Consider the following 24,062-nt stretch of genomic DNA (forward strand, 5'->3'; position numbering starts at 1 on the left):
TAAATTGTGCACTTTTATTTATTTTTAATTTTTTTTAGATGGAGTCTCGCTCTGTCACCCAGGCTGGAGTGCAGTGACGCAATCTCAGCTCACTGCAACCTCCACCTCCTGGGTTCAAGTGATTCTCCTGCCTCAGCCTCTCCAGTAGCTGGGATTATGGCACTCACCACCTCGCCTGGCTAATTTTTGTATTTTTAGTGGAGACAAGGTTTCGCCATGTTGGCCAGGCTGGTCTTAAAGTCCTGATCTCAAGTGATCTGCCCACCTCAGCCTCCCAAAGTGCTGGGATTACAGGCGTGAGCTACCACACCTGGCCTAAATTGTGCACTTTTAAATGATTAATTTTATGTAAATTTTACCTCAAATTTTTTTAAAAAAGAAAGAAAGCTCCTGGAGAGCTCCAAGAAGATGAAATTAATAGAATACCTAATGTGTTTTAAACGCATTAAAAAGAGATCTTAATAATTGGGCCAAGGTTTGAGAATGACTTAGTATTAGTACACAGAAAACTAAACAAATGAAAACTAGAAACTCTAAGAACAATAACTTTAGGCCAGGTGCAGTGGTTCACTCCTGTAATCCCAGCACTTTGGGTGGTCAAGGCAGGCAGATCACTTGAGGCCAGGAGTTCAAGACCAGCCTGGCCAACATGGCAAAACCCCACCTCTACTAAGAATACAAAAATTAGCCAGGTGTGGTGGCACACTCCTGTAATCCCAGCTAGTTGAGTGGCTGAGACATGAGAATTGCTTGAACCAAGAGGTGGAGGTTACAGTGAGCCAGGATCACACCACTGCACGCCAGCCTGAGCAACAGAGCCAGACTCTGTCTCAAAAAAATATATAATAACTTCAGCCACCAATAGTATTTACAAAATTATAGTAACTCATAGGATTACTGATCTAAGCAGAATCATGACATAATTATATTGGGGGAAAGGTGACAGAAGTCCAAGTCTGTGATAGAGAGGGAGAGGAGAGAGGTGAAAGAACTAGCTTTTTTTTTTTTTTTTGAGATGGAGTCTCGCTCTGTCGCCAAGGCTGGAGTGCAGTGGTGTGATCCCAGTTCACTGCAAGCTCCGCCTCCCAGGTTCACACCATTCTCCTGCCTCAGCCTCCCAAGTAGCTGGGACTACAGGCACCCGCCACCACGCCCAGCTAATTTTTTGTATTTTTAGTAGAGACGGGGTTTCACCACGTTAGCCAGGATGGTCTGGATCTCCTGACCTCGTGATCTGCCCGCCTCGGCCTCCCAAAGTGCTGGGATTACAGGCGTGAGCCACTGCGCCCGGTCGTGAAAGAACTAGCTTCTAATCTTCTATAGTTAGGATACAATTAAAAAGTACTTAAAAGTAGAAAATTAAAAAGTAGAAGTGCTTTACTATTTAAATAAATGGAAGTAAACACTGAAAGGAACAGCTATTAAGAGTTTAAAGAAGTTGTCTCTGGCGAGGGGGAAATTTAAAAAATAGGAGTGAAATACCATGGAGAACTTCTATTTTTGTAATAAACTTAATAAATACAAAGCGAAGGACACAGAAGAAGAATAGTATATATTGATACCTGTTATGAAAACTAAGCTCACCTGGAGAAACTGCGTGAATTCTGTGTAGTTAAGATGCTTCTTCCGGTTATGCCCAAAATGCAGTCGGATAAATTCACAATCCCAGTTAAAAGGGATATGATGATGAATAATAGTCTGTCCAAAAATTTCTTTGACATTTTCTTAAAAGGGAAAACAAAAATAAATCAATTATATCTGGAATAAGTAGTTTAAACCACTGCAATGTTCCTACAGAAAAAAATTAAGAGAAGTTTTAAAAGTCAATATCATCTGCTTCTATTAAAATAACTGCAATTTTTTTGTGTGCCCAGAAACCATGCGCAGGAACACAATTGATACAAAAAATATAATTTTACACTTAAGAATATGTACCATTGCATATAAGGCCATGAGATTCTTAATTTCTCTTTATTTAATTTTAATTAGAAAGTGATTTCTATCTCACATTATAAATGGCTGCTATTTTACATCCCGTATAAAATCAATAGTGTTTTCCCAGTTTCTCAAGGAGTCGAATTAAACCCTTTATCAGAAGCATGAATACCTAAATTACAGTATAATGCAATATTTGTCATACTAAGTATGGTTTGATTGAGGCTTGATTATTACATTCACACTAGCCTGAATATGTCTATTGAAGATAGGTATAAGAAAAACTATCAAAAGCATATCATTAGCTCAGCAGCAAGCACCTTATTAAAAGCTTCTGATATTGTTAAAAATATGGTCTTGACACAAAGCTTCAAAATCCCCATAAAATCCATGATTATTAGTCTGAACTATTAAAATATTTTAAGATAAGTTAAATTAGTGATTCACTTTTAAATAAAGAGCTAAATACGGTACACTAATTTTTAGATAGGAACTAGTCACACTGTGTAACATACAACCAAAACCCTCTGGCAGCTTGTCTTCATGCACTAACAACGTTATTTACATTCTTACAGAGTTCTATACTTACTATAAAAGTCAATTCACAAATGACTGGTACTTTAACAAGCATAGACTGGATAAACTAATTTAGAAGCTCATGCCAAAAAAAAAAAAAATCATGAACAAAGTTAAGAAAGCAGGAAGCCTGTTTTACTGATGTCTTAAGAACAAAATTATTTTCAAATTTCAGCCAATTTTATTAGTGAAAGGGTTTTGCCATCGATAGCTATCAGTTATACTAGAGAATTAGTAAATACACATTTAAAGTTTTATAATCTCCAACTATGCTATTTTCTCTAATTTCTGCAAATTCTTTAAATAAGATACTGATCTCATATTGTAAATGGTTTAATGGATTCCCTTTAGTTTTATATACATACACTTTTTCTTAATAAAAGCATTACTACTGGGATAGGGGAATGTAAGAATTCTGAACTGGACGTTCTACCAGTCTAGAGTCAATATAATAGCTCTGAATAGATTGCAGCAATCAGCAAAGTTGGAAGAAGGCATTGGATGTCACTGGGGAGATGGGAGTCTCATCATTTCTTTCAAATGGAATGCAGGATTCATTTCTTCCCTAAGTAGGGACAAATACTTCAGAGTTTTCAATAGGTCAAGCGTTTTCACCTTACATAAATACAAATTTAAAAAGCGAAGAATTAACCCAATAGCAATTTGTGGGATCCTGGTTTCTAACCAACACAAAAGATGATCCTTAAATCTATGTGAAACTTCGAAGTTGTAAAATATGTTAAAGTTTACAAAACAATTAAAATAATAAAGATAGCAGAAAATATTTAGGGCTACAAATATTGTAGCAGATTATTAAAGATTTTTAGGATCTTTCTAACTTAATTAATTAGCTGTTTCTAGTCCCAAATTAATTAATTTCTTACTTTTAAGGTCTGACAAAAAGAAGTGTTTCATCTTCAAGTTAAAAAAATTAAAAATGGAAAGCAAATTAGAACAAATTACTATATTTAATTAAGTAACATTACAATTATTAAAGGGAATAGTTATTTCATGGTAACCTTTTAAAGGTTATTTCAAGAGTTAAAATATAATTATTTGATAACAAATGTATATATTACTACCTAGATAATTCTTATATAATGGTAGAATAAAATTGAATCCCTTTTATATAATAAGAAAATATCAGAATCTCAAATATGAAACTATATAAAATAAAGTCCAAAATGCAAAAGCGTTCAAGCTAAGAAAATTCAATTATCCATAAAAAATTTTTTAGCTGGGCACAGTGGCTCACACCTGTAATCCCAGCACTTTGGGAGGCCAAGGCGAGCAGATCACGAGGTCAGGAGTCAGAGACCAACCTGGTCCCCATAGTGAAACTCCGTCTCTACTAAAAACACAAAAATTAGCCAGGCATGGTGGCACATGCCTGTAATCCCATCTACTCAGGAGGCTGAGGCAGGAGAATTGCTTGAACCCGGGAGGCGGAGGTTGCAGTGAGCCAAGATTGCGCCACTGCACTCCAGCCTGGGTGACAGAGCAAGGCTCTGTCTCGAAAAAAAAGTTTCTATTATCACAAAAAGGATATTTATGAACTAAATTTATAATGTATAATTTACATCTGGAAAATATCTCTGTAATAAAAACTTTAGATATCCTATTTCATAAACTTCTTAGCCATCTCTAAATAAGATCTTAGAATGTCTCTGAAACAATTAAAATGATGGTCTAAATTAGTCATAGTGATCTCCCCAAATACAGAAGTGTCATTTTCCATGAGTATTTGGACATTTTCTACTTCTCCCAAAGTGGTCACTTGACAGCTTTATATATGGTTTTGTTATGATCATTATTATATGCTGTGGTTTATTTACTCTGATACTTTTAGGGTTTTTTAAAGACACATCATGGACTACTATAATTACTAGAACTAACAAGATTACAAACCTACTTTGGCACTTCTGGAGATGTATTCTACTTCTCTTCTGTTATCATTGTTTCTACTACCAAGTGCCTGAGACTGATTCAGATACACAGAAATAATTAGTAGAACTATTGTTTTCAAGTCCAATTCAGAAATTGCCACTTTAATCAGAATGTGATAAATAAAATTATATAAAAGCTCCAGAACTGGAGAGCTTATGCTTGTATGAGGTAATAACTCAAACAGCTGGTGTTTTTATGTTACACAGCTTTATCAGGTCCTGCGTGACATGAAAGGGAACACCAATAGTCTCAAATATACCAAATACATCTAACTGAAACTGCATAGCAAGTTCCACCCACCCCCAGAGAGAATCCCATCTTTCCAGTGGCAAACAAGGATCTTTTTTTTTGCCATGTTTAAGAATGCTATTTCTGTAGCATAGTTCTGGCCTGGAAGAAAGGGAAATGACAGTCACATCTTATTGGCAGCAAAATCACGATATAGTATTTTATACTAGGTTGGCATAGCTAAGAGAACCAGGAATCCATTAGTTTTCTGACATATAGAAAACAAAAGACAACTTTTTCACTTCCTGCAGAGCATGGGCTTATGAAAGGGATGGTTTATACTTCCATTGAAAAGGGAACTGGGGCTAAATACAAAAGTAGCCTGTCATGTTCTCTTTGCTCAAAGGAGAGGAGCACAATGATTTGTCAGGAGAGCAGGTAATGGTGACAACTGTGATTAAGTAAAAATGTTCACAGATGTGTAACATTAGTCAGTTTAGCTGTATCAGTCACTTATGATGATTGGACTAGACGAAATACACATTAAATCATATATATTATGTAAATATGTCTTAACAGAGGTTTTAATTTCCCCAGAAACCCATACTGTGTCTCCCCATCTCATCCACCCTCATCCCTCCCCTGGTTCTTATGGGCACTTCCTACTGGTCTTGTTCACCTTTCTGCAGTACAAAATTACCTCTGACCGGGGCTGGCACTCTTCTCCAAGACTGCCACCATGCCTGTTCCATGAATGAGCCTGGAAGGAGCTGCTGTACCAACGGTGTGGCCAGAGAACTCCTCCTGTAGGTATACAAGCCATCAGCCCTGTGACACAGCCCACCTACCATCAGCCCAACGACATCCTTATTCCAAGGATTCCAGCCCAGCAGGAGCCACTACAACCAACTTATAGGCTTGAGACCAAACATTCTTATTGTCAGGGGGAAAAGTTCCTCCGTAGCTGAATTTCACCTGCACAGTTCTTAAAGTGAAGTCAGAGAGGTTTTTAGGACTCCCACCATGAATGGTGAATATCCTTGTACATAGCTGAACAAAAACAATGGTGAGACTTATAGAAGTGAAGAGTTTTTCAATGAAGGAAAAATTGGGAGGAAAGAGGAGGAACAACTGGGAAGCCAAAAAAGAAAACAAGGGAAAACAAACAACAACAACAACAAAAAGACCAACAACAGGAACTTGTAGAGGAAGTCCCAACCAACATGGCATGTAGACTCAGTCCCAGACTTCTGGGTTCTACTCTCAGATGGTCATTAGTTTCCTGAATGACCTCCTGTTTCTCTGAGAGAAAGTATTTCTATTAGCCCTTTACCTACCTCTAGAAGGGACTACTGCACAATCAATAGAGTAGTCCTGCTGTCAAATATATGTAAAGGTCCATTTCTCAGGAAAGATGAGTTCATATTTAAAGACTATCTATCGGTTGGGCGTGGTGGCTCAAGCCTATAATCCCAGCACTTTGGGAGGCCAAGGCAGGTGGATCACCTGAGGTTAGAAGTTTGAGACCAGCCTGGTCAACATGGTAAAACCCTGTCTCTACTAAAAATAGGAAAAATTAGTCAGGCGTGGTGGCACATGCCTGTAGTCCAGCTACTAGAGAAGCTGAGGCAGAAGGATCACTAGAACCCAGGAGGTGGAGGTTGCAGTGAGCCGAGATCACACCACTGCACTCCACCCTGGGCGAGCGACACAGCAAGACCGTGTCTCAAAATAAATACATACATACATACATACATACATACATACATACATACATACATACTATTATTATTGAAGCTAGATGCTTCAACAGTCTATCATCAAATAGCATAAAAACTAATAACACTCCACCTTTCCTTTCACCTTGAACTCTTAAGCTACTCTAATAGCCTTGAGTACTAAAAAAAAAAGCAAAAAACAAAAAACTTCTCTGCTCACATGGACACAGGAAGGGGAATATCACACTCTGGGGACTGTTGTGGGGTTGGGGGAGGGGGGAGGGATAGCATTGGGAGATATACCTAATGCTAGATGACGAGTTAGTGGGTGCAGCGCACCAGAATGGCACATGTATACATATGTAACTAACCTGCACAATGTGCACATGTACCCTAAAACTTAACGTATAATAAAAAAAAAAAAAACTTCTCTGCAATATCCGAAAGAAACACTAAGAAAAAAAAAAATCAAAAAATCTTCCTGATTTAATTTGAATACTCAGGAGAAGCTCTACTTCTTACCAAATTAAGCTATATATTTATTATCATAGAATTTTCATTTCTTTTTATGAAAGTCTTTGTCATGCAGGCTGAAGTCAGTGGTGTGATCTTTTTTTTTTTTTTTTTTTTAGACGGAGTTTTGCTCTGTTGCTCAGGCTGGAGTGGTGCAGTGGCGCAATCTCAGCTCACTGACCTCAGCCTCCCAGGTTCACGCCATTCGTGAGCCTCCCAAGTAGCTGGGACTACAGGCATCCGCCACCATGCCCAGCTAATTTTTTTGTATTTTTAGTAGAGACAGGGTTTCACCGTATTAGCCAGGATGGTCTCAATCTCCAGATCTCGTGATCCACCCGCCTCAGCCTCCCAAAGTCCTGAGATTACAGGCGTGAGCCACCGTGCCCGGCCCAGTGGTGTGATCTTGGCTCACTGCAACCTCTGCCTCCCAGGTTCAAGAGATTATCCCACCTCAGCCTCCCAAGTAGCTGGAATTACAGGTGCATACCACCATAACTGGCTAATTTTTTTGTATTTTTAGTAAAGACAAGGTTTCACCATGTTGCCCAGGCTGGTCTTGAACTCTTGGCCTCAAGTGATCCTCCTGCCTCGGCCTCCCGAAGTACTGGGATTATAGGCAAGAGCCACCATGCCTGGCCGCCATAGAATTCCCTTTTTTTGAAGCGGGGGGAATGGAGTCTTACTGTGTCACCCAGGCTGGAATGCGGTGGCATGATCTTGGCTCACTACAGCCTCTGCCTCCCAGATTCAAGCAATTCTCCTGCCTCAGCCTCCCAAGTAGTAGCTGAGATTACAGGTGCATGCCACCACGCCCGGCTAATTTTTGTATTTTTGCTAGAGACAGGGTTTCACCATGTTGGCCAGGCTGGTCTTTGTTTTTTGGTTTTTTTTTTGAGATGGAGTCTTGCTCTGTCACCCAGGCTGCAGTGCAGTGGCCTGATCTTGGCTCACTGCAACCTCCACCTCCTGGGTTCAAGCAATTCTTCTGCCTCAGCCTCCCAAGTAGCTGGGATTACAGGCATGCGCCACGACGCCCGGCTAATTTGTTTGTATTTTTAGTAGAGATGGGGTTTCACCATATTGGCCAGGCTGGTCTCAAACTCCTGATCTTGTGATCCACCCGCCTCGGCCTCCCGAAGTGCTGGGATTACAGGCATGAGCCACTGCACCCAGCCCAGCCAGGCTGGTCTTGAACTCCTGACCTCAGGTGATCCTCCCGCCTCAGCCTCCCAAAGCGCTGGGATTACAGCCGTGAGCCACTGCACCTGGCCACCATAGAATTTCATATTATTGCATGTCTATAGCTTTGTTTCCAGTGAGAAAGGGTACATTTTTCATAACTACACTTCCATCTCCTGGCTCTTTAAAATAATAACAGTGGTTGTGCCTAACCCATCCCAATTTATTCTCTCCTTCAGGGAAAAACAGCCTATTTCAGAGGCACAAATGGAACACATTTTTATTTGCTATATGTATTAATGGTCAAACATAGTACTACATTTAAAGGAATCTCTGCTTTTTGAGGTTTCTTCAGTCAGAGGGTGAGGATGTGTCCTTGGAAAAGTTTACTTTGAAGAGTGTCCATTCCTAGGCAAACACCAAATTTGGAACACAATGTTGATGTTAATAGAGGACTCAGAACATGTAACATGTTTCATACTCATTTTGTTAGTTAACAGACAACAGTTTGTTGTGGGTTTTTTTTGTTTTGTTTTGTTTTGTTTTTTTGGAGACTGAGTTGCACTCTTTCACCCAGGCTGCAGTGCAGTGGCGCAATCTCAGCTCACTGCAACCTCCACCTTCTGGTTTCAAGCTATTCTCCTGCCTCAGCCTCCCAAGTAACTGGGATTACAGGTGCCCACCACCACGCCCGGCTAATTTTTGTATTTTTAGTAGAGACAGGGTTTCACCCTGTTGGCCAGGCTGGTCTCAAACTCCTGACCTTGTGATCCTCCTGCCTTGGCCTCCCAAAGTGCTGGGATTACAGGCGTGAGCCACTGCGCCTGGCCCCTTAAAAAAAAAAAAAAAAAAAAAAAAAAAGATTAAATCTTTAGTAAGGCAATAGGCCTTTTTTTCATTTGAGACAGGGTTTCACTCCGGTCACCCAGGGTAGAGTGTAATGGCACAATCTCAACTCATTGCAACCTCCACCTCCTAGGCTCAAGTAATCCTCCTACCTCAGCCTCCCGAGTAGCTGGGACTACAGGTATGTGCCACCACACCCGGCTAATTTTTGTGTTTTTAGTAGAGATGGGGTTTCACCATGTCACCCGTGCTGGTCTTGAACTCCTGGGCTCAAGCAGTCTGCCCACCTCAGCCTCCCAAACTGCTGGGATTACAGACATGAGTCACTGCGCCCGGCCTTTTTTTTAATTTGGATTTTAAATGCACGGCAGCTACTGACAACACAATGTAGTATAACTGCTTATCTAGGTTACCTGAATCTAATAGTACTGAACAGGATCTCCAGTACACTTGTGGACAATGGTGAGACCAAGGCAAACTTACACTGTAGCTAGCACACACCAGTCATGCAATGGCCTCTACAAGGCTCATGCCACCTGACAGTAACAGATATACAAACCATTAAGTAATTATCCACGGCATGCATTAGAAGTTTTATTAAAGAAACATCAAAGAGGCAACAATTAACTAATATTTTATTCACTCTTAAAAAAACTCCAGAACCGTTTCCTGAGCTTTCACGTTCTGAAATGGATTTCCAAGGCCTCAATCTAAGTCCTCTCCCCAGAGCAGAGGTATCTTTAACAACAAAAAACCTCATAAAAACACTCAAGTAAATGTTCAATATTACTACTTATATAAATACTTGCAAAGATGCACACAGTTTAAGTATATAATTTGATGTGTATAAAATCATATCTAAAAAAAGCATAAATGAGAACAATATATACAAGTACACAGATAACATTATCATCATAGTCTACAAGAGATGCTGATAGCATAACAGGTTTTCTCCACTTCCTCACACATTGCAGCTAATATTGTCTTCCAACTTTCTCTCATGTGCACAAGAGAAAACTATAAATAGCTCCAAACTAGAAAACAGAAGGCCATTTGGTGAAAAGGATTTAACTCTATTTAGAATGGATCTAAAATTTCCTTTTACCTAAACATGTGCCTATAAATACATAAGCACAATTCATTTTATTAAGTGGGTACAAACATGAAAACTGACCTTTACCCCAGATCCAAAATCCTATAAAAATAAACTCCAAGTTAAGTACTTCCTTATGCATAAATTCTGTAGTCTTGAATATGGCTTGAAATAAGCAGTGCCTAGAAATCTTGTTAAATGGCATTTGCTACAACAGTTTCAATATTTTCCCTCTTAAAAATATGAAAGGAAACTTTCTTTTATTATTTCTCTCATTCTACTTAAGAAAATTTGTCTCAAAGTGGATCCTTAAAACTAGGAAGGCAGGGACAGAAGGTGAAATGGTCAAAGTCCTTAGGAAATAGGTGAGCACCATCAAAAGAGCCAACCAGCTAGCCAGGGAATCCAGAACAGAAACAGGGTACAGCTTTTAAAAAATGTTTTAAATTTTTTAGAGACTGGGTATCACTATGTTGTGCAAGCTGGCCTCAAACTCTGGGCTCAAGAGATCCTCCCATTTCAGCCTCCCAAGGAGCTGAAATCACTCCTTTGGGAGTTGAGACTACAGGTATGTGCACTGCACCTGGCTTCATCTTTTTGTTATTCCATAATAATATTCCTATCTCTAGATTATGGAGGAAAAGAATGAAAGCAAGATTCTTGAGGGCTCATATGTTCTTCAGTTTATACCTGGTACCGTAAAAACTAAAACTGGTTTGTGTTTAATCCTAACTATATTTCTAAAAATTCTAATTCATAAATCATAGTCTGAAAGAAAAACAGAAGACCTATAAAAAGCTAAAGTTGGCTGGGTGCAGTGGCTCACGCCTGTAATCTCAGCACTTTGGGAGGCCGAGGTGGGCAGATCACCTGAGGTCAGGAGTTTGAGACTGGCCAGCCTAACCAACATGGGCGAAGCCCCGTCTCTACTAAAAATACAAAAATTAGCGAGGCATGGTGACAGGTGCCTGTAATCCCAGGTACTCGGGAAGCTGAAGCAGGAGAATCGCTTGAACCCAGGAGGCAGAGCTTGCAGTGAGCCAAGATCACACCACTGCACTCCAGCCTGGGTGACAGAGTGAGGCTCCACCTCCAAAAAAAAAAAAACTAAAAGTTGAGATCTAATGACTACAAGCTTTCATTTACATTAAATAAGGCATATATAAACTTAGCTACTTCCTACACTCATTTTAATCTATTTATCAACAATGGCATGTGTCTTTATTATTAAGTTGGTCTTGACAGTCTGTTGGATGAAGTGGCTTGAGTTACTAATTTTATAATAATAGAAACTGGGAAAAGTAATTAAATGGAGGAGACACAAAGAACCATGATATCAAGGTAGAGGGACAAAAATTAGAATTTGACTGTGAGATCTAATTCTTAATGCACACAGGATATAAGCACAGGGCACTGTCACTAACTCAGACATCCGAATCAAGTTACTTTCCAAGCATTTCTGCATCACATTTGTGAGATATGTGAGCATGTGTGATACCTACTGAAAATAGAAAATGCAGCATTACTAGTAGTGCATGGCTAATGCTGAATGAGATGATGGAGGTTTTGTGCCTTAAACTACAGAATCTAGGTGTTTCTGAGGAAAGTCAACATTCTTCAGGAGGCAAGATGGCCGAAGCTTGCTCCAAAGGAGGAGGATGCCAAGATTTATATGCAAAAATCTAAATAACTCTGCATAGCAGGCCAGGCGCAGTGGCTCAGGCCTGTAATCCCAGCACTTTGGGAGGCCGAGACAGGCGGATCATGAGGTCAAGTGTTCGAGACCAGCCTGGCCAACATGGTAAAACCCCATCTCCACTAAGAATACAAAAATTAGCTGGGCATGGTGGCGCATGCCTGTAATCCCAGCTACTCGGGAGGCTGAGGCAGGAGAATCACTTGAACCCGGGAGGCAGAGGTTGCAGTGAGCCAAGATCACGCCATTACAATCCAGCCTGGGCGACAGAGCAAGATTCCGTCTCAAAAAAACAAAACAAAAAACTCTGCATAGCATTTTTTTGGAAAGTCTTCTCATACAGAAGATAGTTGAGTCAACGGGGAGAAGGAAGAAGAAAACAATCAATGCCAAGCTAGAAAATGTGTCCACCAAAATTACAGCCAAGGCACTACTGGTCCTTCTGATTGACTGACTTGTACTTTCTCACCACTTTGACCATCGCAGTGATAATTTTTCCTTCAAGTTTAACTAAAGGACATCTATTTTATAACTCAAACACAATAGTGAATAAGTGTTTAATGCCATAGCTCAGGGAAAGCCTGATTTTCAAGGGTGTTTCTACAAATATCCATGCCAATTCACACTATAAAAGGGGGCTTAAGTTTAATTTTGCAAGATGAGAAATTTCTGGAGATCTCTTTCACAACGTTGTGGATATACTTAATACTACTAAACTGTACATTTAAAATCATTAAGATAGTAGTACATTTTATCTTGTGTTTTTTGCCACAACAAAAACAGTGGCAATCTTTAAAAAGGTGGGGGCAGTGCTCAAGGTCCTTGAACTACTACATGGCTTTTATTGAAAAAATTGTTGCAAGAAAAATTAGCCAATACTTTTACTAAACATACACTAATTTCTGTAAAAAAGTGTCTTTAATATATGGTTACAAATAAAAATCCTAGTGTATACACCTGTGAAACATCAACAATGTGTTAGATTTTGTGTCTACTAGAGGATTTAAATAAATTTCTACATTCATGTCAGATGGCAATTTTAATATTCTAGCCTCTTTCCTAAAACTGAAATCTAAAATTCAGGTTCAGAGAACACTAACTAATTTTGCCTTGATATCCTCCTTCAGTTCCATTTTTGGTGTTACAATGACATAGTAGCAATTTTCCAAGGATGCTACAAGAGAAGCTCTGAACTCCCTATCTAAAAATCACTTAAAGAATGAGAAAATTGTTTCATGTTGTTCAAAATCTACCTTGTGAGGAATTTTGCCCAGGCTGGCCCAGAACAAGAAAATCTCACACCATTTATTTTAGGAATGTGAAAGTGTCAGTGACTCAATGAGCTAAAGCAACAGCATTACTACACTTCTTCATCTTTGGCAACAGTTTAATGCTTTGAAAAAATAAAGCCATCATTATCTGCATAAATCCTTTTAGGAAATTCAATTATGGGTCAGGTCCCAAATAAGCAGTGATCTATATTTAGTTACTAGATTCAGCAATTGAAGACTGGACCAGCATCATTAACTTATCACTTATAATCTTCTTTTTCCCTTACCAAATGTCACCTCTCCATTTCCACTCTTGTCAAACAACTGGAAAGCCACTATGAACATGGAATCTGGAGCACATAAAACAGATTCAAATGCCAAAAACTCTTGATAGGAGATCAACCTGGAATAAAATATAAAACGTCATTGGCTGGTGAAGAAAGGGAAAGCATCAGGCATTTAATCTGCCTTTACTATATAAACTGTAGCTCAGGGTAACCAAATAATTGATAAAGGGTAGTTTGTTTTTATAGAGGTACTTCAGATAAGGAAGGAAAGGAGAATTAGAATATCACCCTTTTGTAAGCCCCTAGAAAATCAATGAAACTGGGCAATAATCAATAGCTCCTAACATCATGAAGAGAGAGAACCAGGCAAAATATAATTAAACCTGAATCTGATCAAGTCTCTGGATCAGTTTCTCAACCTCAGTACTGGTGACATTTTAAGTTGGATAATTCTTTGTTGTGGGGGTTTCCTGTGCTTTGTAGCATGTTTAGCAGCATCCCTGGCCTCTACCCACTAGATGCCAATAGCATCCCCAAGTTGTGACCAGCAAAAATGTCTCCAGACATTGCCAAATATACCCTGGAGAGCAAAATCACCCCTGTTGAGAACCACTGCTCTAGAACTATTCATTAATTTACAGAAAATACAACGAACAAAGGAACATGTTCACTACCACCACATAAATGCAGACTGTAGGAAATGACAGAAGAAACATTCCATAGTTGCAGAAAAATAATTTTTAATGAAGCTATGAAGAGGATTCTTCTTTTTTTTTAAGGGGCCATGCTAATCTCTGTATCATTCCAATTTTATTATATGTGCTGCTGAGGCAAGCACAGGGAATCTCAATCTTAAAAAACCTAAGAGATATAACAATGAATCACAATATACATCCTTATTTGGATTCCAATTTAAACAAAGTAAAAAAAAAAAGTTTTTTAATTTATAAGATAATCCGGGAAATGGAAATACCAATATAATACAAATGCTTGATGATATTAAGAAATCAATGTTTTTAGGAGGTTTTTTTGGTTGTTGTTAAGCATTATTTTTTAGAGATACACAGTGAGACACTTACAAATGAAATACATCATCTAGAATTTGCTTCAAAATAATCCAGAGGATGGAGAAGAGATGGAGGTATAAACGAAATAATTATTTTGGTAATGATTAAAAGTAGGTGATGAGTTCATAGAATTTACATTATTCTCTGTGTTATACATGTTTGAAATATCACTAATAAAAATTTTGGCCAGGCACAGTGGCTCACATCTATAATCCCAGCACTTTGGGAGGCTGAGGCAGGAGGATTGCTTGAGTCCAGGAGTTTAAGACCAACCTGGGCAACATAGGGAGACTCCACCTCTACAAAAAGTAAAAATAAAAAATTAGCTGGGCATGGTGGCACACACCTGTAATCCCAACAACTCAGGAGGCTGAGGTGGGAGGATTGCTTGAGCCCAGGAAGTAGAGGCTGTAATAAGCCATGATCATGCTACCGCACTCCAGCCTGGGCGGCAGACCAGACTCTGTCTCAATAAATAAATTAATTAAATTAAAATAAAACTTTTAGAGGCAGGGCACAGTAGCTCACGCCTGTAATGCCAGCACTTTGGGAGGCTGAGGCAGGCAGATCAGTTGAGCTCAGGAGTTCAAGAGCAGCTTAGGCAATATGGTGAAACCCCCATCTCTACAAAAAATACAAAAATTAGCCAGGTGTGGTGGTGTGCACCTGTAGTACCAGCTACTTGGGAGGCTGAAGTGGGAGGACAGTTTAAGCCCAGGAGGCAGAGGTTGCAGTGAGCCAAGATTGTGCCACTGTACTCCAGCCTGGGTAACAGAGCCAGACCCTGTTTTAAAAAAAATTTTTTTTAAATAAAAATGTTAAAAGGAAAAATCAAAACAAAAAAAGGTGGGAGCCAGGTGCAATGTCATGCACCTGTAGTCCCAGCTACTCAAAAGGATGAGGCATGAGGATCACTTGAGCCCAGGAGTTCAAGGCTGTAGTATGCAATGCTGGTGCCTGTGAATAGCCACTGCACTCCAGCCTTGGTAACAGAGTGAGACCCATTTCAAAACAAAACAAAACAAAACAAAACTTAACAAAAAGTTGGGGAAACTCATATGTTGGGTTTCTAGAACTTAATGAGTCCTATTATACTCAAGGTTATAAAATTAACCAGTGGTCAAAACTACACAGAAATTGCCTTCAGTGACCTTACAAAGCCAGCATATACTAGATCTTTCATAGCAAGCTTGCTACAAAGATTCCATACCATCTTGCTGCTCATTAGTAGTGAGTGTCCAAGTAACAGCATTATAAAAATGTGTCTCATATGCATACAGATCTGCAGACTGGTCTTCAATGAAGTATTTTCCTATGAAACTAATCTTTCCTTGATTGTCCAATGTTAATTACTCTATATATTTCAAAATGTGTTAATTGATACAAGGATTTTCTATAGTGTATCTTTCATGCAATTTCTGTTTGAGGAAGAAAAAAACAGACTGACCAATAATTTTAAAAATAAAAAATAGGCTGATTATGGGTTTTCTTTAAAAAGGCATAACATATTGGTTTCTACAAAATAGCATCAAGACATAAAAAATACACCTACCCTGAAATACAGAATACATAGCTTTAAAACAAATTTCATGCTCAGTAGTAAAACCTTCCATATTTATGAGAAGAGGCCAAAAACTTCTTCCTTAACTAGCAAAGGTCACAAACTATCAGCTGGCAGACTGAATTTGGTCCAAAGATGTGTTTTCTTTGGCATGCAAAGTACTGTTTTTTAGTTGCATTAGTTGACATTAAGAAATCACAAGATTTCCCATAAATACTCAGTTTTTCTGGTTTATTTTGATAAACTGCAAGTGTGAACAACACTAGGTTTCTGGTCCCAAGTAGCACCAGCCCCTTGAAGACAAGCAGTCTTTCTCCTTCAGAAAAGCAACCAAACAGGGCTCATCAGTTATCTATCTACAGACCACACTGTCCTTGTGGATTTGAGACTCTTGTCACATAGGTTTCCAATTAAGTAGCCCTTTGTTTAAAATAGAAAGTCTATGGAATTTACTAAATATCTACATTTTGTCTGTCAGCATATTCAAAAAGGCAAATCATATATTCATGCAACTTTGGAGCCAGAAGGACCCTTAGAAAGGCAAACGTTAAGTGATCTTCCTCAAAGACATTCAGCAAATCAGTGAGTCTACTTAAAGACTCCTAACTCCTGTCTTCAATTTGGTATTCTTCCATTACTGTATATCTCCTAACCCTTTCCCAATTTTAAAGCTATAGTTGAAAACCAGAAAGAGTATCTAGCATTAGTAAGTAGACCACTATTATAAGAAGCTATTGGGGTAATACTCAGCCATCCCTCAATACTCAGTTACCTTCAGATATATTCAGATATATCACAAGATATACATTCAGATGTATCATGAAAATACACAAAAGCACCAACAACTTAAAAATTAGTCAAAAATCAGCCTGTTATGGTGACACATGCCTGTAGTCCTAGCTACTCAGGAGGCCAGGGCAAGAGGATTGCTTGAGCCCACAAGTTCGAGGCTGCAATGAGCTGTGATTGTGCCACTGCATTTCAGCCTGGGTGACAGAGTGAGACTCTATCTCTAAAAAATAAATAAATAAAAAATAAATCAACTGAGTACATTATTCAGCCTTAAAAAGCAATGAAATTCTGACATATGCTGTAATATAGATGTGCCTTGAAAACATTATGCTAAATGAAATAAGGCAGACACAAAAGGACAAATATTATATTGTTCCACCTATGTGAGATAGCTAAAATAGTAGCAATAAGTGGAGTACTGGTTATCAGGGGCTGGTTGGAGTGGAAGGAAAGAGAATGGGGAGTCATTATGTAATCTGCATGGGGTTTCAGTATGGAATGATAAAAACGTTCTGCAAATGGATACAACAATTTTTTTTTTTTTTTTTGAGACGGAGTTTTGCTCTTGTTGCCCCAGCTGGAGTGCAATGGCATGATCTCGGCCCACTGCAACCTCCGCCTCCACCTCCTGGATTCAAGCAATTCTCCTGCCTCAGCCTCCTGAGTAGCTGGGATTACAGGTGCGTGCCACCACACCAGGCTAATTTTTGTATTTTTAGTAGAGACAGGGTTTCACCATGTTAGCCATGGCTGATTTTGAACTCCTAACCTCAGGTGATCCGCCCGCCTCGACCTCCCAGAGTGCTGGGATTACAGCCATGAGCCACTGCGCCTGGCCTTGGATATGATAATAGTTGCCTAACAGTGTGAATGCACTTAAAGCCACTGAACTGTCCACTTAAAAATGATTAAAATGGTAAATGTTATGTTATGTATATTTTAACATGATAAAAAAAGTCACTTGAGGTTACCTAGGTGCATACATTTGTCAAAGCTCAGCAAATACACTTTTGAGATTTACATTTTCTTACTATGTGCGAGTCTTACATTTAAAGAAAAACACTCAAAGGCTGGACGTGGTGACTCACACCTGTAATCCTGGCACTTCGGGAGGCTGAGGCGGGTGGATCACTTGAGGTCAGTGGATCACTTGAGGTCAGGAGTTTGAGACCAGCCTGGCCAACATGGTGAAACCCCATCTCTACTAAAAATACAAAAAAAAATTAGCCTGGCATAGTGGCACATGCCTGTAATCCCAGCTATTTGGGTGGCTGAGGTATGAGAATTGCTTGAACCCGGGAGGTGGAGGTTGCAGTGAGCCAAGATCAGGCCACTGCACTCCACCCTGAGTAACAGAGATACACTCTGTCTCAAAACAAACAACAACAAAAAAAAACCCTCAAAACAAAAAACACTAGTAAATAATGTGCATGCTAAAATATTTAAGAACTATATCAATGTCTGCACTTTACTCTGAAATGTATAAAAAAATAAGATGGATTGATGGAAGGATAGAGGGATGGATGGATATATGAAAAAGCAAGAATAGTCAGATGTTAATGGTAGAATCTGGCCAGGTACAGTGGCTCACGCCTGTAATCCCAGCACTTGGGAAGGCCAAAGGGGGAGGATTGCTTAAGCCCAAAAGTTCAAGACCAGCCTAAGCAACATAGAAAGACCCTATCGCTACAAAAAATACCAAAATAAATAAAAATTAGCTGTGCATGAGGCAGGCGCCTGTGGTCCCAACTATTCGGGAGGCTGAGGTAGGAGGATCATTTGAGCTCAGGAAGTCGAGGCTGCAGTAAGCCATGATCACACCACTGCATTCCAGCCTGGGCAACAGAGTGGGATCCTGTCTCAAAAATAATAATAATAAAAATAAAAATAAAAAATAAAATAATAATAATAATCTATGTGGTAGTCTAGGTGGTAGATATATGGGTGTTCACTATAAAATTCTTTCAACTTTCTTGAATGTTTGAAAATTTTCATAATAAAATGTTGGGAGGAATGAGAGAAAAATAGGCCACTTGACAGTCTCTCTGATACTCTCCTCTATTTTAAGCCCACAGTCATTATATACTTACTGCATTATAATGCAACAATATTTTTCTGAAAGCAAGAAATAGTCTGCAATGCTAACATAAAGCAAGCATGTTCCAGAATTTTATTTATTTATTTATTTATTTATTTTAAGAAACAAGGTCTCAATCTGTCTCCCAGCTGGAGAGCAATGGTGCAATCAGAGCTCACTGTAACCTAGAACTCCTGGGTTCAAGTGATCCTCCTGTCTCAGCCTCCTGAGTAGCTGGGACTACAGACAAGCACCAGGATGCTCGGTTAATTTTTAAATGTTTTTGTATAGACGGGGTTTTGCTATGTTACCCCGGTTGGTTTTGAACTCCTAGCCTCAGGAGATCCTCCTGCCTTGGCCTCCCAAAGTGCTTGGATCATAGGTGTGAACCACCATGCCTGGCTCCAGAATATTTTTAAGGCTCCTTTTCCCTTTATCCTGCCATGGATTCCTTTATTGCTAGAAGGGCCCAATCAAGACTTTAATAGAATATATGCAAACCACAAGCTACTAACTGTTGAGTGAAGAAACTACTCATTAGTTCACACTCTATTAGTTTTCCTTGTAATGGGGATAAGGAGGTACTTTCACTCTTTACCGTATTACCCCATTGTCTGACTTTTTAGAAAGAACATGTATTCATTTTATAACTTTGAAAAATATATTTTCTGAATTTGGTGTGTTTTTAAAAAATTTTCTACGAAGCCCCTTTTTAATTTAGTAAATAGGAACTAATAAAATGACAAAATATTAATATGTTAATTTTATAATTTTTAAAACAATCAAGATTTCTGCATAAAAGGTTTCTCTATATGCCTGTGTAACATAAAGGAAAACACTTGGGGAAAAAAGTAGAAGAAAAGAACACCAGTTTTCTACATCACAGGAGAACAGAACCTCCAGATAAAATTCTGACTAGGACTAAATATAGAAACTATGGTTCTAGAAGTTACAATTTCAAGTAAGCAACAGTCTAAATATTTTAGATTAGATCACACAATTATAGTCTCTGAGATCTGCATTAAATGCATAAAATCATTTTGCTTTTCATTATACACCAGAACTTCAAAGTTTAAGCCACAATCCCACAAATAATACTTGGCTAATGGCTTTTACTTTTAGACAACTGATTGTGCTATTTATAATATATAATGCTGTTTTGTATGTTACATGGCTTTCTACAGCAAGCACCCATATCCAAACACTCCTACTTATTTTACTATCTACTGGGAGAAAGGAGATGGGGAACAAGAGAGAGGAACAGTTAACATCCTGGAAAACATGGGGGAAGGATTGCAGAGCACAAAAGAGAGTGTTTCAACCACTCCTAGACCAATTTTTCTCACACACTTAACCAAATCACTTGAACTTGTCTATACTAGTTCCACTCATTCAGACTTGGTCTTGAGTGGTTATAAGCAATATTATATGTTGCTATTTCACGTAACATATCTATAGGACTCATCATCAAAAAACTATGATAGAACCAAGGAACACATTTTGGGGCAGGAAACAACGTACCAAGTAAGCTATTCTAATATTTCATCACTGCCCTGGGTTAAGGGGTAGAAAACAGAAAGAGGGAGAAAAGAGAATATCTTTTTTCTTTTTCGTTAAGACAGAATCTCACATTTTGCCCCTCAGGCTGGAGTGCAGTGGCTCAGTTATAGCTCACTGCAGCCACAAACACTTGGGCTCAAACAATCCTCCTGCCTCATTCTCCCAAGTAGCTAAGGCTATAGGCACACACCACCACAACTGGCTAATTTTTTTCTTTAATTGTGTAGAGATGGGGTTTCACCATGTTGTCCAAGCTGGTCTCAAACTCCTGGCCTCAAGCCATCCTCCCGCCTCAGCCTCCCAAAGTGCTGAGATTACAGGTGTGAGCCACTGTGCCCAGTAGAGAATATCTTTTTAAAAAGATGATTATAAGAAGAAAAATGGGCCGGGTGCAGTGGCTTATGCCTGCAATCCCAGCTCTTTGGGAGGCCGAGGCGGGCAGATCACAAGGTCAGGAGTTCGAGACAACAAGCCTGGCCAAATGGTGAAACCTCATCTCTACTAAAAACACAAAAATTAGCCGAGCATGGTGGCATGCACCTATAATCCCAGCTACTTGGGAGGCTGAGGCAGGAGAATCACTTGAACCCGGAAGGCAGTGGTTGCAGTGAGGTGAGATCACACCACTGCACTCCAGCCTGGGTGTCAGAGTGAGACTCCGTCTCCAACCAAAAAAAAAAAAAAGAAAAGAAAAGAAAAGAAAATGTCCTACTTTAACAATGCAACTCAGCCTAGGAGAACCACAGGAAGCTTCAAAGAAGATACACTACTGAGATAGAATAGAGCAGATGGTCATAAAAGGAAACATTTGAAAATATATGGATATTCTGAAATCAGGTCTTAGACCAAATTACTAACAATAAATACTCTGATAATTTCTAAAAGAGCTAAATATATATGTTACCTTTAATAATTCTGATGAAGGACTTATGATAGGTATAATTAATTTTCATTTGCTTTATTGTCTAATCATTATTGAAAGATCCTATGATTGAATGATCCACAGTGATTTATCAGTTGATATATTTTGAGAGAGTAGACCTAAAATGTATACAAGTTTCCCAATACCTGCCATTTATAAATGATATAAAATCTTTCCAAAACAAATATTTGTTGAACACATAGTAAATTTCACACACTGTGCAAGGTTCTATGGGACAATAAAACTGAATACAGTACTAATCCTGGACTCAAAGAACTTAGACACCAATCTTTCTACTTTATTACAATAGCTACCTAAATTGATTCTATTGCATGTGAGTCTTGTCCCATTCCAACCCACCATTTCTAAAATCTGTTTACATCTGTGGTAATGGAAATAATTTTTAGACTACTTACTGCCTAGTTTCTCAGTTTGTCACATAAGCACCTCAACAGGTAGGAGAAAGAGCCTAGGCCCTGGAGGCTTGGAGATGTAGACTGAAACTGCCATAACAAGCCAAAATTTTCTTTATCTAATTCATGCAACTATTACATTCACTCCATAACACAGCCATATATGATTTTAATACAAATAATGATTGCTTTTCTCCCCTGAGTTGAGTAAACTGACACTCTAGCAAGATGCCCCTTGTTATTTCTGTGTTTTCACACACCCATACACTACCAGGCTAAAAATACCTGCAAGACAGAGTCAAAAGCCTTCAGCCACTCCAACTACATCTACCCCAGCAACAAAGCAATGCCACAGCCACATCAAAGTACTTGCAACACAACCCTCCTCCATTGCCATTCACTAATGTGAGCACACACACACACACACGCACATGCCCCTTAATGTTTCATGCCGTTCCTGTTCCCTTTCCTGGAATTCTCGTCCCTACTTATCCAACTACTAACAAGCTTGTACTCATCCTGCCAGATTTCACTCAAGCATTACCTCTTCTGTGCTGCTGTCCTGACCACCCAAAACAGTTAACCATGCTTTCTTGGGTTCCCTCTATTCCTCTCATATAGCTATGACAGCACCTCATTTCAGAAGTGTTACTTTTTTCCTTTGTTTAGTCATTTGCTTTCTCACTAAGCTATTACCTTCTTTTGAAGGCCAAAAGCCTCATTTAATTTATGTTTGTATTTGTAAGGCCCAACAGTGCCTGACAAACAATGGCTGTTCAATTAATGTTTGCCAAATAAATAGATAAATTAATAAATATCACTCCCTAAACTCTCCCCTAATTTATTTTTCATCATAGTACTTACAGCCTTCTAACATACCATAATTCACTTTTTTATTATCTTTTTGTGGCTTTTTCACTGATATATTAATAATTCCAGCACCAAGAACAGTACCTGAGGCATAGCAGGCACTCAATACCTATTGAATGAATGGAAGAAATATACTTGGTTATTTGGAACTCATTCTGCTCAGATTATTCCATATAAAATGTGGCTTTTCCCGTGAAATATTTTTTCGAAAAAAAGAAATGCCTGTATCCTTGATAATCGCAGTAAATAACACCATTTTTATAAACTTTGAATAAAATATATAGTTTAATTATACAACTAGTATATACCAATTTTTAAAGGCTGGGCATGGTAGCTCACACCTCTAATCCCAGCAGTTTGGGAGGCCGAGGCAGGCAGATCACTTGAGGTCAGGAGTTCGAGATCAGCCTGGCCAACATGGTGAAACCCTGTCTCTCCTAAAAATACAAAAATCAGCCAGGTGTGGTGGCACATACCTGTAATGCCAGCTACTTGGGAGACTGAGGCAGGAGAATCACTTGAACCCAGGAGGTGGAGGCTGCAGTGAGCTGAGATCATGCCACTGTACTCCAGCCTGGCCAACAGAGCAAGGCTCCATCTCAAAAAATATATATATTTTATATATATATATAAAATATTTTTTTAATGTAGACCAAAACAAAACAAAACATGGATCTCCAGTTAGTGTGGTTTAAAAATTATTGGCTCAGAATTTGACCTATAAAGTGGAATACTTGCCTGGCATCCTCATATTTTTCAACATAAAGCTTCAATTATTTTTCCAAACAAAATTTTTTTTTAATACATTTTTCTGAGATGGAGTCTCGCTCTGTCGCCCAGGCTAGAGTGCAGTGGTGCGATCTCGGCTCACTGCAAGCTCTGCCTCCTGGGTTCATGTCATTCTCCTATCTCAGGCTCCCAAGTAGCTGGGACTACAGGCGCCCATCACCATGTCTGGCTAATTTTTGTATTTTTTTAGTAGAGATGGGGTTTCACCGTGTTAGCCAGGATGGTCTCGATCTCCTGACCTCGTGATCCACCCACCTGGCCTCCCAAAGTGCTGGGATTACAGGCGTGAGCCACCGCGCCCAGCCTGAATACACTTTTCATAATGATTTATGTAACCCAAAAATATAATAATAATATATTTATTTTAAAAACATATTTTCTAATTACTAATGAGCAAATTGGTAATTACTAATTACATGTTTACTAATATTAAAATTCTAGATACGCATAGGTAAGTTTGTGGGTTTTTAATTTTTTTTTTTTTTTTGAGACAGAGTTTCGCTCTTGTTGCCCAGGCTGAAGTGCAGCAGCTCGATCTCGGCGCACCGCAACCTCCATCTCCCGGATTCAAGCGATTCTCCTCCCTCAGCCTCCCGAGTAGCTGGGGATTACAGGCATGGGCCACCACGCCCAGTTAATTTTGTGTTTTTAGTAGAGACAGGGTTTCTCCATGTTGGTCAGGCTGGTCTCAAACTCCCGACCTCAGGTGATCCGCCCGC

The 24,062-nt window shown here is 39.1% G+C and overlaps 1 protein-coding gene and 1 non-coding gene across 4 annotated transcripts in view; both read right to left on the reverse strand.

The window, feature by feature from the left end:
* Window positions 1-24,062, reverse strand: part of SLC25A12 (solute carrier family 25 member 12) — a 221,486-nt gene that overhangs the window by 59,418 nt on the left and 138,006 nt on the right. For all 3 annotated transcript variants that reach the window (XM_055379156.2, XM_031008529.2, XM_031008528.3), the window contains exons 4-5: window positions 13,293-13,408; window positions 1,585-1,724 (exon numbers count right to left, since the gene is read on the reverse strand). In XM_055379156.2, the coding sequence (XP_055235131.1) occupies window positions 1,585-1,724; window positions 13,293-13,408 (256 nt within the window). The remainder of the gene's footprint in view (window positions 1-1,584; window positions 1,725-13,292; window positions 13,409-24,062) is intronic.
* On the reverse strand, window positions 14,025-14,130 carry LOC115933834 (U6 spliceosomal RNA). Its single transcript, XR_004069683.1, has one exon. It is a non-coding gene; the product is annotated as a U6 spliceosomal RNA (small nuclear RNA).

The sequence above is a fragment of the Gorilla gorilla genome, chromosome 11, assembly GCF_029281585.2.
Source record: "Gorilla gorilla gorilla isolate KB3781 chromosome 11, NHGRI_mGorGor1-v2.1_pri, whole genome shotgun sequence".
NCBI lineage: Eukaryota > Metazoa > Chordata > Mammalia > Primates > Hominidae > Gorilla > Gorilla gorilla.